Source organism: Sesamum indicum, linkage group LG6 (genome assembly GCF_000512975.1).
Source record: "Sesamum indicum cultivar Zhongzhi No. 13 linkage group LG6, S_indicum_v1.0, whole genome shotgun sequence".
NCBI classification, from domain to species: domain Eukaryota; kingdom Viridiplantae; phylum Streptophyta; class Magnoliopsida; order Lamiales; family Pedaliaceae; genus Sesamum; species Sesamum indicum.
In genome coordinates, this window is record NC_026150.1 from 323,420 (window position 1) to 340,266 (window position 16,847).

General features: G+C 38.7%; 4 protein-coding genes across 6 annotated transcripts; 3 read left to right on the plus strand and 1 right to left on the minus strand.

Moving 5' to 3' along the window:
• LOC105163030 (pentatricopeptide repeat-containing protein At2g31400, chloroplastic) lies at nucleotides 305-4,277 on the minus strand. The gene is made up of 4 exons (XM_011081232.2): nucleotides 2,172-4,277; nucleotides 1,673-1,889; nucleotides 745-929; nucleotides 305-664 (listed from the first exon to the last, which is right to left on the minus strand). The coding sequence occupies exons 1-4, from the start codon at nucleotides 4,073-4,075 to the stop codon at nucleotides 400-402; spliced, it is 2,571 nt and encodes an 856-aa protein (XP_011079534.1). The 5' UTR covers nucleotides 4,076-4,277; the 3' UTR covers nucleotides 305-399.
• On the plus strand, nucleotides 4,944-8,258 carry LOC105163031 (receptor-like protein kinase ANXUR1). Its single transcript, XM_011081233.2, has one exon. The coding sequence runs from the start codon at nucleotides 5,265-5,267 to the stop codon at nucleotides 7,947-7,949; it is 2,685 nt and encodes an 894-aa protein (XP_011079535.1). The 5' UTR covers nucleotides 4,944-5,264; the 3' UTR covers nucleotides 7,950-8,258.
• Nucleotides 9,301-12,689, plus strand: LOC105163032. The gene is made up of 8 exons (XM_011081235.2): nucleotides 9,301-9,644; nucleotides 9,736-9,803; nucleotides 10,459-10,525; nucleotides 10,618-10,772; nucleotides 10,864-10,934; nucleotides 11,202-11,270; nucleotides 11,763-11,866; nucleotides 12,175-12,689. Exons 1-8 carry the CDS (start codon nucleotides 9,387-9,389, stop codon nucleotides 12,460-12,462), a joined length of 1,080 nt encoding a protein of 359 aa, XP_011079537.1. The 5' UTR covers nucleotides 9,301-9,386; the 3' UTR covers nucleotides 12,463-12,689.
• On the plus strand, nucleotides 13,303-16,676 carry LOC105163036 (peptidyl-prolyl cis-trans isomerase CYP21-4). 3 transcript variants are annotated; one of them, XM_011081242.2, is made up of 8 exons: nucleotides 13,304-13,527; nucleotides 13,870-14,053; nucleotides 14,633-14,672; nucleotides 14,910-14,960; nucleotides 15,337-15,422; nucleotides 15,643-15,780; nucleotides 15,850-16,000; nucleotides 16,303-16,676. In XM_011081242.2, the coding sequence occupies exons 2-8, from the start codon at nucleotides 13,902-13,904 to the stop codon at nucleotides 16,387-16,389; spliced, it is 705 nt and encodes a 234-aa protein (XP_011079544.1). In that variant the 5' UTR covers nucleotides 13,304-13,527; nucleotides 13,870-13,901; the 3' UTR covers nucleotides 16,390-16,676. The 3 variants fall into 3 exon arrangements, with proteins under 3 accessions (XP_011079545.1, XP_011079544.1, XP_020550369.1); XM_011081243.2 differs by lacking the exon at nucleotides 14,910-14,960 and having other exon boundaries at nucleotides 13,303-13,527; XM_020694710.1 differs by lacking the exon at nucleotides 13,304-13,527 and having other exon boundaries at nucleotides 13,845-14,053.

Below are 16,847 nucleotides of genomic sequence, written 5' to 3' on the forward strand. Positions count from 1 at the left end.
TTATAGTCCCCCAAGAGAAAATTGAATAAAGGCTGGTGGATAAAGGAGGAGTAAGAGGCCATGTACACATTGACATCTTGCCTAACCACTTGGGCTATACTGATCCATTGCTCAGTCTAATAGCTTCGGGCCTGTGGGGAATGACATCAACCAGCCCTGATCTTTAATGCTGAATAATTGACCCATTTTTGGGCAAACCGGCTGGTATAGGTTGTTCATTCATTTCTTTCTATGTGGGAATTCTGGAACAAAATCAGTTGCCTTTTCTTTTCATATTTCTCCATATCACCCAAATCACAAGACGTTGAAATCGACAAAGACAAAAGAAAATACTTTAAATTTACATTTATTACACAATAAAAATCTTGGTAACATGATACATAATAGTTACATTAATAACTACAATGGTAACTCTTGTAAATTTGGGACAACGTCAAACCTTCTGCTGCCTGAATGGGTTCTGGCATCCTGAAGAACCAGCACATTTAGTGTGCCTGATTCCCTCAACCAAGCAGCCACCACGGCTCCAGTTGATATAAACCTCCCAATATTACACTTTGCAACACGAAACGGCGCACCTATGCTGAGGAGCAGAGCTTCAACCGTGCGCTTAAGTGCACCATCACCCACTACTTTGCTGTGCTTGCCCCACCCCGTCAATATGCTGCAAGTTGATGAAAATGCAATCCAATTGTTTAACACACAATTGAAACCATCACAAGTCTGATAAATTCAGAGAAATACCTCAGCAGCTTTGGCAACTCGTGGCCTTCATAAACGATAGAGCGGATATTCAGCAACCAGGCATGAACCATTGCCCTTGCTGCACCAGAGGACATAAGATGCAAATCCAGGCATGACTCAGACCAAGTATTTTCCCATACTTCTCGACGTTTTCCTTCGAGCACCACAAGTTGAGCACCTCTCTTCTGGAAAATGAACATAGAAAGAAAATTTCAAATCATATTTTGTTTCAGCAATCCTTATGCGTACTACTGTTCTAATTCTAATGTCTGGTCTAAAATAAAATTCACCATCAAGTAGTGTATTACAGTATTAAGTCAAACAAAAAAGATAAATATCTTCCGAGCTCCCATGCTTCATATATTCTCAGAGTATAACAGGAAAATCAATGTCCATTCCCCTGATTAGAAGAGTATTAGCACATATGATCCATCTAAGAATCCATAAGAAACAAATTACCAAACAAAGACAGAACGGTAGCAGAGGCAAATGGCTAGATTTCACTGTTAACAATGATGCAGGCTAACAATTCATCATGATTAATTGCCAGGATGCCATTCTGCTGCTGAACTGCCAAGGTACCACTTTCACGACCAACATGCACCTGAAATTGTTCTTTAAACTCTTTCGCTAAACAAATTGTTCTTTGACTCATTGACTTTAGGAACGCAGCAAAGAAAGATACAGTCAGTTTAGACCTCTCCATCTCATAATCTTAAGAATCAAAAATTTATCATTCATTACTAAACTACTAAAACATTTCATCACTGTAACTTTAAATTGAAGTTTGAAATAAGAATTTGAACTGCGTACAATGGCCTAATAAAGGGTAGTCTGGGAACCCCAGGAGGGGCATTAACCACACAGTTGTAATAACGTCTTAAGATAATTATTTCCAAGCATCAGCATTTGATCTGTATAACATTACCTGGCCAAAGTGCCATAGCATGTCAGTCAAAGCATTGTAAAAAGCAGAGGCTGTTGAAGAGTCCATTCGCTTCACCTCATCAAAAAGCAATAGAGCTTGCGACCAAGTTTTCTCATTGTAACCCATGAGAAGCCCATGTGCCACTCCATAAACTTGATTATCAAAGAGACGCAATTCCTCTAGTAGCAATGAAGCTTCTTCAAATGAATTACAACGGCTGCAACCACAGACAATTTATGAAACTCTTGACTGATAAAATTCTGGAATCTATAGTTTTTGCAAGGATGCAGACAACCAGTTGAAGCCTTAAATTTGATTCATGTATGCTTTATAGTTTTCTCCAACAAGAACTACTCTAGTGTCTATAGAGAAGTAAGTACCACTTGCTCATTCTTCGATAGAAACAAGAAATAAGTATCATGAAGAATACAATATAGAATATTAGTAGCAAAATTACACAAGTTAGCACAGATAGATAAAATCTGCAGAACAAGGATACCTGCAAGCATTAAGAATTGCTGAGAAGGTAACGACATTGGGCTTTATTTCCATCTCATGCATCTTACGGAAAACGCCCAAAACACATCGGAAATCCTTTCGCCCCCTCTGATCACGCTTTTCATGACCTGATTTTCCACAAGCCAACTGCTTAAAAACTTCTATTATTTTGTCCTCTTTGTCTTCGATCTCACTGTCGGGAATATGCTGAATCACCATTTTTTTGGAGGATTCTATCTGAGACTCTAAAAGATCAACATTTTCTGACACACCAAAGGCATTAATGATTGAGTTGTAAGTAACAACATTAGGTTGGATGCCTTCCATCATCATCTCATCAAGCAAGAATGCAGATGATTCCACCAGCCCCTTCTTACACAGGGCATCAATCAGTTTGCTGTAGAAAACGACATCAGCCTTCAGACCATGTCGCTTGAATTCCCTGTATACCTCCATTGCCTCTTTGTATAGACCTCCTTTGGAATAAACACTGATTAATGTTGAGTAAGTTAACAAGTTAGGAGAGAGATGTTCCTTTTTCATTTCTGCAAACAGTTCCTTAACCTTATCATACATCCCCTGCTTACCAAATCCATCCAGCAGAGCATTGTAAGTCACAACATCTTTCTTAATCCCAATGCTCTCCATCTCCTTACCAACAGCAAAAGCCTCATCAAACCTGCCAAGACTAGCATAAATAGCAAGCAACGTATTATAAGACACTCTGTCCAATTTAATACCCGCAAACTTCATCTCATTGAACAAATTCAGAGCCCTGTCCAGTCTCCCTGACTTGGCACACCCACGAATCATAGTGCTATATGTTACCTCATTCGGCAGGATATTCTTTGCAGGCATCTCAGCCATTATATCAAAAGCCACATCCATGTGCCCACCACTACATGCAGCATCCAAAAGGGTATTATATGTATATATATCTTGATCTATCCCCTTATAAACCATCTCATCAAACAAACTCCTCGCGCTCTCCCACAACCCCGCACCACTACAGACTGCAAGAAGTGAATTGTAGGTAATCCTATCTGGTTGCACCCCATTCTGCAACATCTCATCAAAAATCTCCAAAGCCCTCTTATAATCTGCACCCCCTTTTCCACATGCATCAATCAAAGCATTATAAGTCACTAAATTTGGCTTCAAGCCGGAGTCTTTCATACTCTCGAACACCCTAATAGCCTCATCACAGTATCCACTCTTTGCATAAGCACTAATCAAAGCAGAATAAGCGTAAACAGTATTTCCATACCCTTCATGCACTGCATTCTCAAAAACTTTCTTGGCTAAATCAACTTTGCCTAATCTACCAAGAGTACTAATCATCGAGCTAGCCAATTTCCCCAGCTCAGTCCTTCTCCTTTCGCGATTGATTGCAAACTCAAAACATTGCATCGCCTTCAACCAATCCCCTCTATTCCCCAGCTCTCGTAGCAAAAAGGTATAATCGTCAGACGCAATAAGCTTCGACTCAAAACTAAGTAAAATATCATCCATGCTTTTTAGCTCGCCATTACAATTAATAGCTTGGTAGAGCGCCTCCTCGGCAGCAGCGGAGTGGCGGCTGGAGGCAGTGGACCTAGGGCGGCCAAAGTGCATTTTTGAGACAAATCTTGTGGAGCGGCGACCTGTGAAATCAGCGGCGGAGAGACAAGGGAAGTTAGGGCTTCCAACTGCGGCAGCGGCAGTGGCGGAGGGGGGAGGAGGCCTAGGGGAAGCGGCATGAGAAGCATGGTTGATCAAAGAAAACTTTTGAGGGGTCCAGTTGTGGTGCTGGTGAGAGGAACTACGCTGGTGGCGCTGATGATTTTGGAGGTGGTGGAAGTGGTGGTTATGGGAGGGTTTGGTGGTGGTCAGAGTACAGTGCGGGGGCGGAGTAGAGGAGGCCATTGCATAAGAGAGAAGATAAAAAGGTGGGGAATATTTAACCCTTTTTTGTCTGTCAGTCTAAGTCTACTGAGAGAGATGAAAGATTCCAGAGAGAGAAATTGAGCAAAAGATCATACAAAGAGAGCAGTGACCAAAAGGACTCTTCTTTGGTTTTATTTTAACCTTTGTTTTTGGAAAGAGTAAAGAGTGATGAAGATGAGTCAGCTGCTGATTTCAATATTCGGACATTGTATTATCCGCCTCTTCTTATTTTGCCCTAAATATATGGAGAAGGAGAATTGAGTTTTGGATTCTGCGATACTCGCTCAGGCTGGTCGTGTATCTTACCCGCTGGACAAACTAACGGTCAGATCACATTCTTGCTCTGTAAGATAAGACATACATGATGTATCGGGCAATGGGAAACTTGAAGCAGATGAGAATAGAGGTAATTAATAAAGAAATTTACATTGAAATTATAAGCATTTTATACTAATTTTGATATAATTCTATCTACTCAAATGAAGTTTTAATTGATTGTGCTGAATTATAATTTTATATTCACCATAGATCAGCTTTATCATATATTTATAAATACATTCATATCAAATTACGTATAAATATGTCAAATTCCATAAAGGATATACCTACTAAATTAAAGTGTATGTTCATATTTATGACAAAACCTGGAATTGGATCATATCTATTAAAATATTTTATACAATTCAAGAATACTAATGAGAAAACAAAATATAAGGTTGAGGAATGGAGTTGAATTCCTCATTTGTGAACGACCCAAAATTAGTATAATTATGAACCTCAAAAGGGTGGAGATTTTTACTCCTCTTCGTTGGTTTCTGCCTAATTTATCTCACCCCATCAATGGATGAAGAGAGACAGCCATGTCAGAAACGACAAAGCCACAGGAATTATCAAACACATCAATTTTTTTTCTTCTTTTTTACTTTACTGTACATTTCCCAACATTTGGAGGTTGTCTTGGAAACCCACCCTTGAATCCCTTCATGGAGACCAACAAAGGGTCTGTCTCAAACTCAAATCCGTAAGAGCAAGACCAAACAGAAAAAACAAATAAGAAAAAGTTCCACAACCAAAAAGAAAAACAAAATTCAGGCATACAGGAATAGCTTCGCCCAATTTCTGTATGCCACTTTTTCTTCTTTTCTAATTAATATAATATCTTGTGGCAATGAAAGCCAAGAATCACATACTGTTTCTTTCTCTTTTGAGCCTCTCTCTTCTCCTCAACGGTATTCATGGTACTGGTCATCATGGTCCTGGTCATGGTCATCATCGCCTCAAGGCATTGATCCTCAACTGTGGCTCTTCCGCCAGCGAGAAAGATGCCGATGAACGAACATGGGAGACCGACGAGAAATACATTTTGTCCCCTGATAAGGGTGTGATGACCAAGTCTGATACCCAAGACCCTTCATTACCTTCTACCGTTCCTTACATGACCGCCAGGATTTTCAAATCCGAGACAGCTTACTTATTACCCCTCCAGAATTCAACCTCTCGCACTTTGCTTCGCCTCCATTTCTATCCTTCTTCCTATCCCAATTTCAACATATCCAACTCTTATTTCTCGGTCACTGCCGGGAGGGTCACTTTGTTGAGCAATTTTAGCTCATATTTGGCTGCCCAAGCACTTTCTCAGGCCTACTTCATCAAAGAATACTATCTGGCTGCAGGCAAAGATCCCACTCTTACTCTCACCTTCAAGCCATCTGATAAATATGCTAATTCTTTCGCCTTTGTGAATGGCATTGAGGTCATTTCTGCGCCTGCTCTTTTTGATGCGGATCCCGTTTTGGCTGGCACAGCTGCAGGATCCATCAATGATGATCAACAAGCCTCAACGGTGCCCATCGAGGCCAGCAGCATGGAAACCATGTTTAGGTTAAACGTGGGGGGGCAATATATTGCGCCGGCAAACGACTCCGATGGGCTGATGCGGAGTTGGTATGATGATACCGTCTACTTATACGGGGCCTGGTATGGGGTTGCCACACAAGCCAATGTAACAGTGAATTACAAAGGTTTGCCTTCCTATATGGCACCATTAGATGTTTATAGGACTTACCGAAGGATGGGGCCTGAGGCGACTGTAAACTCGGTAGCCAACTTGACATGGATTTTCCAAGTGGATCCTAGTTTCATGTACCTTCTCAGGTTGCATTGGTGTGATTCAGATATGACGAGAACCAACCAGAGAGTTTTCGACGTGTTCGTTAATAACAAAACTGCAGCAAGTGAAATTGATGTATTTGCGTTGACAGGTTCGGTCGCAGCTCCCACCAAGAGGGATTATGTAGTTCATGTCAACAACAACACCGATCAGCTCTGGCTGGCGCTTCATCCTTACAAAGCATCGAAACCTGAATTTGCTGATGCCCTTCTCAATGGATTAGAAATATTCAAGCTCAGTGACAATGCAAAATCCAATCTCGCGGGACCTAACCCTGTCATGTCAGATTTGATGAAGAAATATCAGGATGCTGAAATGGAGCCAAAGTCTTTCGGATCTGATCAGAAAGAATCAGGAACTTCGACGGTCGTGATCACCGGAGCAGCAGGAGGAGCCGCCGCAGTTGGGATAGCAGCCGTTATAATTCTGGTGGCCTACAAAAGGAAGAGGAGAGTCCCTGGAGCAGACCCGGCGTCAGGGCCTAGTTGGTTGCCAATATCCTGGAATTCCAGCAATAATTCCGCGTCCAAATCCTCTACAATGGGCGGCAAAAGTCAAGGCGGCGTCTATATTTCAAATGACGCTGCTAGCAACTGCCGCTACTTCAGCTTAGCGGAGATCAAGACGGCCACCAAGAATTTTGACGAGTCGAACGTCATTGGAGTTGGTGGATTCGGGAAAGTGTACAAAGGCATCATTGACAACGATACTCAAGTGGCCATCAAGAGATCGAACCCGTCTTCGGAGCAAGGAGTGAACGAGTTCCAGACCGAAATCGAGATGCTTTCTCAGCTCAGGCACAGGCATTTGGTGTCGTTGATCGGATTTTGTGAAGACAACGGAGAAATGATATTGGTTTATGATTACATGGGAAAGGGAACACTGAGGGAGCATATTTACAAGGGAAACAAAACCACCCTCTCCTGGAAGCAGAGGCTGGAGATTTGCATCGGGGCGGCCCGCGGCCTCCACTATCTCCACACGGGTGCAAAGTACACCATCATCCATAGAGATGTGAAGACCACAAACATTCTCGTGGACGACAAATGGGTCGCCAAGGTTTCTGATTTCGGGCTCTCAAAAACAGGCCCCAACATGAACAAAGGCCATGTTAGCACTGTGGTAAAAGGCAGCTTCGGCTACCTAGACCCTGAATACTTCAGAAGGCAACAATTAACAGAAAAGTCGGACGTCTATTCATTTGGAGTGGTACTCTTCGAGGTACTATGCGCTAGGCCAGCCCTGAATCCAAGCCTTCCAAAAGAGCAAGTGAGCCTGGCAGATTGGGCTCTTCGATGTGCAAGGAACAAGACTTTGGAAGATATCATTGATCCTCAACTCAAAGGAAAGATCAACCCGGAGTGTCTGAAGAAATTTGCGGAGACAGCAGAGAAATGCTTGGCGGATCATGGGGTCGACCGGCCCACAATGGGTGACGTGCTTTGGAGCCTGGAATTGGCACTTCAACTCCAGGATAACCATGAAGGGGGATCTACAACCTCAAGGACGAAAAACAGAAAAAATAATCCTGAAAACAGCGAACCAAAAATGGATCAGAATAGCCTCATCGCCATGCACCGGAGTACCTTAAGTCTTGGAGACGACGATGAGGAACACAAGACTAGAACAAGTGACACCACTGAAGATATTTTCTCAATGTTCGTCGATCAAAAAGGGCGTTGAATTTAAGATGGAACTCAGTAGTGCGTAGCTGCCAAATTAAGTGGATCTGAGAGGGAAGATTAGGGTCTATATTATATTTGTTTGGCAGCATCATCATTATGCAATATGCATCCTACTTTTGTTCCCAAACACCAATCCTCTCCAAGGCTACTGATCAAAGACAAACCTAATTATTTACCCAATTAATATGTTATGTAATATGTTACAATTATAACTTGTGTTGTCTCTGACCTGAAATCCTTTCCACCTCTAAATTATGCTCATATATATTCTCATTCTCAAGAAATGGAAAGATTAACCATTTGTCTCTACCTAATTCAAACCAAAACTGGATATGTATATATACAACTAATAAGCACACCCATGCTGAACACAACAATTGCTTCCCCAGCTTACAATTAAAATTTGTATTTTATAGTTTAGTATTTCTAGCTTTTCTCAAATCTCTGTACGTATCCTAATTCTTTTCTGTCCTGTGCTTGTACTTTGAATTGCTATTCCACATTTTTTGTCTATAAGGAATTCGGAACTTAGTGGTTTATAAAATCAAATGTCTCATTTTTGTAATGAGTTACAAAAACAATCTATGATATTAGAACGCTTACACCTCCTTATCAATTACAAGTCAAATCCCCAGTTGTTTTACTCTTTTTTTTTTTTTCATTATAAAATAGAAGTGCGTAATCATTTTAGAAAAAAAAAAAACGCAAGCAATCCATTTAATATTGTAAATGAGCAAATTATCTCCCTATAAAAAAAATAAATAGTAATTTAGTCGTTTGTATTTTTTAAAATACAATAATTTATCCCCTGTGTTTTTAAAGAAAGCAAAGACAGGGAGACAAGTTGCTTTATTTTAAAAAATATAGGAAGTTAAATTGTTATTTTTTTCTCAATAGAGATAATTTAATTATTTACAATATCACAGGGTTTACATTAAACTCAATTATTTATGATAATAATAAAAAATAGCAAACATATTATCCAATATCCCAACTTAGGGTTGAGAAAATAGTTGAAGTAATATTATAAATTAAAGACATATATATATATATATAATGACAAGTTATAAAATATAGAAAAAAAATAATTCGATACTCTGTACAATTTAATTAATTGACATTGAATATCAAAATTTCCGAAAATTAGAAGCTGAATATTAAATAGATTTGGTACTCAATTCATTACCTGCCAAAAATTTTGAATAATTAGGATTGGTATAATTTCTTATTTTATTTGGAATTTGGATATAAATTTGAAGATTTGGGTTTAGATTCGAAAAGCTCCCGACAATAAGGTAGAAAATGCTATTTTCATGTTTTCTTGGTCTGGTATGAAATATTCTGGAAGGTGTAATTGGAAACTAAACTATCAAATAAGCACATAAAAACGGCAATCCAACGCCAAGCCTTTGAATTTTCTTCCTCCAAGTCGGCTATGCTTCGCCTTCGAGTCTTGGCGCTTCTCATTGCAACCGCAGTTTTCGGCCGAGTGAACTCCCACACGGAGTCCGGGGATTGGCACTGCGATAAAGGCTCGGGGATCCGTGTCCGGGCTCAATTCATACCCGGCATCATCACAGTCGACGGGAAAGTGGACGATTGGAAGGACGTTGAAGGGTCGAATTTCCCCCTCTTACCCGCCTTAGACCCGGATGCTGATAAAGAATATAGTGAGGGAAAAATGACTCTCAAGGTGGCAGATCAGAGCTCGGAAAATCACTGCTAACTTATATGTTCAAATTTGTCGTTTGGTATTAATTTGTGTGGTTTTCCTTCGTTATTAGGCAGTGCATGACGGGAAAGAGGCCTACTTCATGTTACAAGTTAATGGATACTATAGATATACTCAAGGGTATTATTTCTGGAATTTTCAGTAGCTCATTTAGAACTGAGTGGAAATACTTATATACGACAAGTGTATCTATGTTCCTGTGCTCTTTTTCTTTTTGTTGTTATTTTTTTAATAAATTGAAAGATTAGAGAATAGTTTTGGAATGTAATTGTTGACTTCTGTTGGTCGTTTGTTGTTCTCTTGAAACCGTAATTTCAGTGCTTTTCAGGTGATTTTTTGTTTTCTTTAGTGTATGTATTATGGATTTCTAGATTCCAGTGTAAAGGTTAATTAGGTTGAATTGTTTTCAAGTGTCTAATAGTTTATTTTCTTCCTTTTGTATAGTAATTGTGCTATGTTTTACTGTTGCTCACTTAATTTGCTTAGAGAGTTTTGATGGATTGGTTAAAACAATTGATTGACCCCTGTTTTTGCCACAGAGACTAATTATGATGTTGTTAACAAACTAGGTTTTAAATCGTAACTGTCCTGCAAAATTATGATCTCTGTTCTCATTATTTGGATTACTACTGGTTATGAATTCTCTGAGATTATTTTAAGGTTATGACTTATTACTTGAATCTTCAACTCTTATTCTCATTCAGACCTAATCATTAATAATTTCTTTGCCAATATTAATGTGAAGCTTCATCTCTCTCTTTCCTGTCTCATGCAGAGACAGCAGGAAATGTCCATCTGTTGCTCTAATGTTCCAAATTGGTGAAAATGCATCCTACCATAAAGTAAGTCAGTAATTACTCTTCAACCTTGTTTAGCCTTATAATCTTATACTTTTCGATTGATCTATATATTGAACTAAGGAATCTACTGTAAGATGGGTGGCTGTGAACAAGGACCAGGTACTTGCACGAACAAGACTTGCCATGGCCATGAAGTAGACATTATGCACTTCTCATTAGGCAATGCTATTCCAGGACGTCTCTATGGCGGAAATCCAATTGACAACAGAGAAGGATATGGAGGTGACAGGTACTGTAGTTTAATGCTATATTCTCCTAAGTGGTAGGTTAGTGGATTACTTTAGTCCAACATTTTATCAATGTTTTGGTCATCAAAACAGGTTTGGCCATTTGGTAGATGTGTATGCTTGGAACCCACACTGTCGATTCCTTGATGGGATGAGCCCCTCAGGTGTGTTTGCAACTTACCTTTGGACAATGGCAGGCAGACAATCATATGCTGCATCATGCATCCAGATTGTAACTTGTTAATATGAAGGCAGACTTCATTTGCTGATGCATATTAGCTCCAAAATTTGGTTTAGTTTCATATGTTTGCCTGCTGTATTTCTCATTAACTCTGTCATTTAGGTCCTAGACTAAAGAATGCCTGGATGATTAAATCCTTGTAACTTTTCTCTTTTCTCATGATAGATATGTTCTTTTCCCTTTAAATTAGGTAATGACACCACTGCACAGAATGATTGGCAAGGATCATGGTGGCACAGTAGCTTAACTGATCACTCAGGTAAGTGTACCAGAAATAAAATGTTTTCTTCTCCATTTTGGTCTTTTTTCTGAAACTTTCATCAATTGAAATAACTGTATTGGTCACATCACATACTCCTCTACAATTGTATATATGCATGTCTCTTTGTGTGTATTGTGCTGGTGCCAAGTCAATCTGAAAAGTTCTAGCCGAAGATTAGAGAGTAGTCAAGCCCACTTCTTTCTTTCCTTTTTTCATCTGAAATTGAAGATCGCCTCAACTTTCATCTTCCTCGGATGAATTCCATAACTGGACCATGTTGATAAAGCACCGACCTTCCTTTTTGTGACATGGTGCAATCGTTGAGACAAAGAATCACTTTTGCCTAACGGCTGTTTTGGATGGTTTGCAGGCATATAGCCGTGCTTCTGTTAACCTGTCTATGCTAATAGGTCTGCTACTGTCAATTTGCCTGAAGATGATTTATGCTCAGGGTCAATGTTAATTTCTTATTAACTTTCCGTCACACAGGCTTCATAAAGGATGACAGCCCATATGCATCGGGGGGTGATGGAACGGGAACTTACTATTTTGAATTTTCGAGGCCTCTGAGAACCATGGATCGTCTTCAACAGGTAACTTCCTTTGATGCTAATCAGCAAGTTCAAACCAACACTGAAACAAAGAGAAAAGGTGTAATTCCTTGTTGGTAACATCTTGACAAATCGAATGCACCATAGTGAGCGTGCTTTGAATTGTTTGTTATCCTTCCTGGATGTGTGTTGATTGAGACTTTATATCCTTTACCAAAGATACTTACATGCTTAGATGAATATTCCACTTACTCAAGATCTTTTGTTACTGAAACATGTGGCCGTCGGACTAAATCTTTATGTTTGTGTCCAAGCTTTCGTTATATAGTTTACATTATTGATTGGCACAGGATGTTCAGTTCACAATCGGGAAATCTAGTAAGATGTCGGCTGCATTATGGTATCCGATGTTCGGCAGACGATGGCATGGATCTGCTCATTATTCCATTAGCTGTGACTGGATTCTTCTTGATTTCATATCAGGCGGTTCTGAGCCCAACAATGGAAGCCCATGGAATGTTGCCACTGCCTTTTCTCTCCTCTTTTCGGTGTTGGCTTTCTGCATGACCGTTTTCATTGTGCATAGGCTTTCAAGAATAAACAGGACTGGGAACTTCGTACCGATGGACAATCTGTAGGTTAACATAAGAGCAACGAACACTCTTTAGGTTTACTCTACATGCACACGAGTAGTGTAGCCGTTTTTGCTCTAGACTAGGCTTGGTTCTTGGCTGTGTTTTCTTTCCTTGTTTGAAATTCACATTTGATCTGTTCAATTGTTACGAATGCTTTGTGGCTCGTTTCAGAAAACAACCACAAATTGATGAGGGCAATAAGATTTGGTCACGAGATTGCTGTTTTTCCAGTACGTGTTAATGAATCTGGAGCATTGCTCAACAGCGGCAAGCCAAACTTAGATGTTCAAAACTTGTTGACAGGAATGCATCAGTAGATTATAATAATGAAAGCTGGATCTACATCATGAATAAACTTACCAATTTAGTTTAATAGTGGGAAAAAAGAAGAAATGAAATGTATATAGAAGTTGGTTTTGGTTAAAATTGTATTTATTTAAATATATCTTGAGCACTTTCGGCCCAAATCAATTTTCTGTCTATACGAATCAGAACTAAGAAGGAATAGACACATATAATTCAACTGAGAGCAATAAAATCATATTTAATTTGCATGAAATGCAATGATACGTCATGATAATAAATAATATGCTTGTTATATATTATCACACTTACAATTAATTTTGATAATTCAACATAGAAAAGGGTTCTAGAAATTGAAGTTTGAACAAGTAGATGGATCCGATCCGAGTCAACATTTTTTTTTGCTATTTGAATATCGGAGAGGTTTAAGTGAGAATTAGGAACTATCTTTATCTTAGAGGGCAAAGGTGGAATTTAAGTCCCTCCATAAGACGCCGTCGTTTACAATCTAGTCATTAACGGGTAAAATAGAAAAAGGTTGAACCCCATATATGACGCGCACGCGATGGCTGTGCCTGTGATTCATTTCTGAATTTTTATATATATCTCAACTCTTCAATTTCTATAGTGTGCAGTGGACAGTAGAGTAGAAATTCCTGAAGCGGAATTTAGAACAGTGAGGATTTCTGGGATTCGACGATAATTTTGTTCAGAGGTACTGAGGAAATCGTTTCTCGTCTTTGCCCTAGCATAGATCAGGATCAGGTATTGTTTCTTTCTCGTTATTGTATTCATAATTTCATTTCCACTTAATTGATTTGCTGTTTATTTTTTCATGTAAATTTAGATATTGATTTTAGCTTCTATCTACGATTGTTTTGCGTTTCTTATCCGGCTGAACTTCTAATACTTTTGAGGCTAGAGTTTCTTAGTGTTAATTTGATTCCGGAGTATTTGATTTGTATGGTACAGTTTCGTAAAAATCATATTGCTGATTTTCGATGTTTTCCATGTAATGTTTTGTATGGTTCTGTTGAATCTAAGGTTATGCCCTGAGCATCCGATGCATTCTAATTCCAGTTCCTGATGCGTGATTGTCTTTTCTAGAGCTTAAGATTTGAAGTTAGAGTCAAGGCATAATGGCAAGGATCAAACCTCAAGCTCTGTTACAACAGAGTAAAAAGAAGAAGGGACCAAGTCGAATCAGTATTGCTACTTTTGTGATTTATGGCCTGATTATTGTTGTCATGGCATTTTTTCTTTTCGCTTCCTACAGACACTGGACTCGAAGGTGCTTTTCTTATTTTCAAGAATAATTCCTTATGAATGATTTTTCTTTCTGTTAATTTTATAATGTTGCTTCTTTTGAACACCGAGGTTCCAATTTCTTAATCTGTTTGTGATCTTTCTGTATTGAATATTGAGAACTAGATGAATCTCGTGATACTATATTGATTTAATATTATTTGAGGGGTGTTCAGTAGAGAACTACCAGAGAATTGTTCATAGACTAGGTTTGAATTTCTCTGGAGCTGATGGTCTTATGAAGATGTAATATTTAGAGTAGACATTATATTAGTTTCACTGTACTATTAAATGTACCGCAGTCTCCTTGTTTGTATATATTGCTTGGATTCACATTTGGTTGTACAGATTATTACGATGAAGTGATTTCCCCAAAATATGCATCCCTTCAAACAGAGAGCAAATGATGTTTTCATGGAGTAACAGTTTTGAATAAGTCATAGGAATAGTTGTTGGTGAATTAGTTTGAAGATTTGATGGGTCTAAATATTTATCTGTTTATGCTAAACAGAAGGTTGTTAAATAACTATTGCATTTTCTGATAACCTTCTTTTTATCCTCTCAGGTCAAAATTTCAAGCAGAAGATATATTATCAGGTGTAGAGGTACGGTTGTCCCCGTAATTATTTCTGCAGTACCTACATCATATATTTTCTAGATTCTCACGGCAGCAAATGGGGTTTCCAAGTTATAATGCCCATTATGTAGTCCTCGATTTCTACTGTACTTTGTTAAATATTAAAAATACGTGTCAATATTCATCCAGGGTAGCAAGTGCGAACTATGCCAGTATGTTCATTTCGTTTCATTTTCTTCTGAATAGTCTTTTTCTGCTTTTGCAGCATGATAGTTCTTTTCCTGAACCCAAGAAAGTGGATGTTCCCAAATATGCAGTAAGTTTCTTGGCATGCTAGTTCATAGATGGATTGAATCTCTTTGGATTTTTCACTTGATAGATTTATTGAATATATTACTTGCATGAAACAGATCAAAATATGTATTCCCAACATTGAACTTCCTATACTCATACCTTGTAGTTTCCATGCAATTTGCACTGAATTTCCATTGTGATGCTAGTGCTTTATAGTATTGAAGTTAAAAACAATTATTATCATGGTATAGTTATTTGCTCATAACTTTTTCGTTCCAAAATCTGGTTAGATTTCTTTGGCGTGGTTGTTTTGGCAGTTTTCCGCACTTGCATTTCCTGTCTGCTCTTTTTGGTATTTATGTTTTCCTTTCGAGGAACATTCTAACACACGTTAGCAGGTCATAAACACCTCAAAAGGGTCAATAACTGTAGAACTTTACAAGGAAGGTTCTCCTGAAGTCGTTGATGAATTTATTGAGTCATGGTATGTACTATACTCATTATTTACCAAATAAATTGCATTGTTCTATGCATACATTGCTTGTAGTGCCTGTCTTTCCGCCCTCCCTGCTGTAATTATTATTCTGATTTATGTTAATGAAAATCTTCTGCTCGATTTACCGATTAACATATTCTGGTTATGTTGCTTCTTTGTTGTAAAAACCTCAATTAGCATGGTTTCTGTTATCCAATATAATTTGCAGCCAGAAAGGACGCTTCAAAGGAATGCTCTTTAACCGTGTAATAAAGAACTTTGTTATTCAAGGAGGTGATGTTAATAGACCCGTAACTACTGAAGATTGGACTTCAAGGGGAAAGCATTACAATCAACTTGATACAAGGTCTCTCTCTCCCTCTCAAACCCTCTGTTTTTATAAACCATGTCTACTGAACTTCTTTACTTGTTTTAGCCTGAAGCATGAAGCTTTTATGCTGGGCACGTCCAAGGTGAAACCTGATGGTGGGGGATTCGATCTTTTCATCACAACAGCACCAATCCCAGATCTAACTGAGAAAATTAATGTATTTGGACGTGTTATCAAGGGTGAAGATATTGTCCAGGTAAACTTTTTGCCAGTTTCATGACTTTTGTTTTTAGTTTTTAAATTTCTAATCGGATACTGACCAGAACTGAAATTTTAGGCTGCAAAAGCAATCTGTGAATTATTCCTGGAAACCTCTAAACCCAAGCCTATATCTTATATCTTGCGCTAATTTAAATCACATAGGGTTGGCAAGAAGCTAATATCTCTTCAATCCTATGCTGACAACTAATTTTTGTGCGTTTTGCTTTAGCTGGCTGTTAATAATGAAACTTTGAGGACTTCTACACTAAATGCATCATTTTATGATGTGGATTTCAGGAAATTGAAGAAGTAGACACGGATGAGCATTATCGGCCGAAAGCGCCCATAGGGATCACAGAAGTGACCTTAAAGCAAAAGTTGTAATGACTAATGTCTGTGACTTCATGGTAGCATCTAGCCTTATAGGATTAAGCCATCTGAGGTATCAGAAAATGCTTCTCGTCATTGAGTTACTCTGCCCTTTTGGCATTATCATCTGCGGTTTCTTGTTTCACTAAACTTTTGCAGCTTTCTGTCCTTGCTTCTGGTGCACTAGGGGCTCATTTGCTCGATTTGTACAATTTGCTTTAGCTTTTTCCTTTTTCTTTTTGTTTTCTACTATCTTTTCTTCTCAAAATGCATTGGTGGCGCTTGGAAAGATTTTGATGTCATCCAGCAAGTGTTTGTTCCCTAGTAGTATAACTTTTGCGCATATAAGTCATTCGATCCATTTTTCTGGTTCTGTCATTTGGATATTCCTGCTCAAATTGTCTCTCATGTTTGTGCGGTGTAATTTAAGCTGCAACTATCAAGTTATGCTTAAGATAAACAGTGTCGCTGCT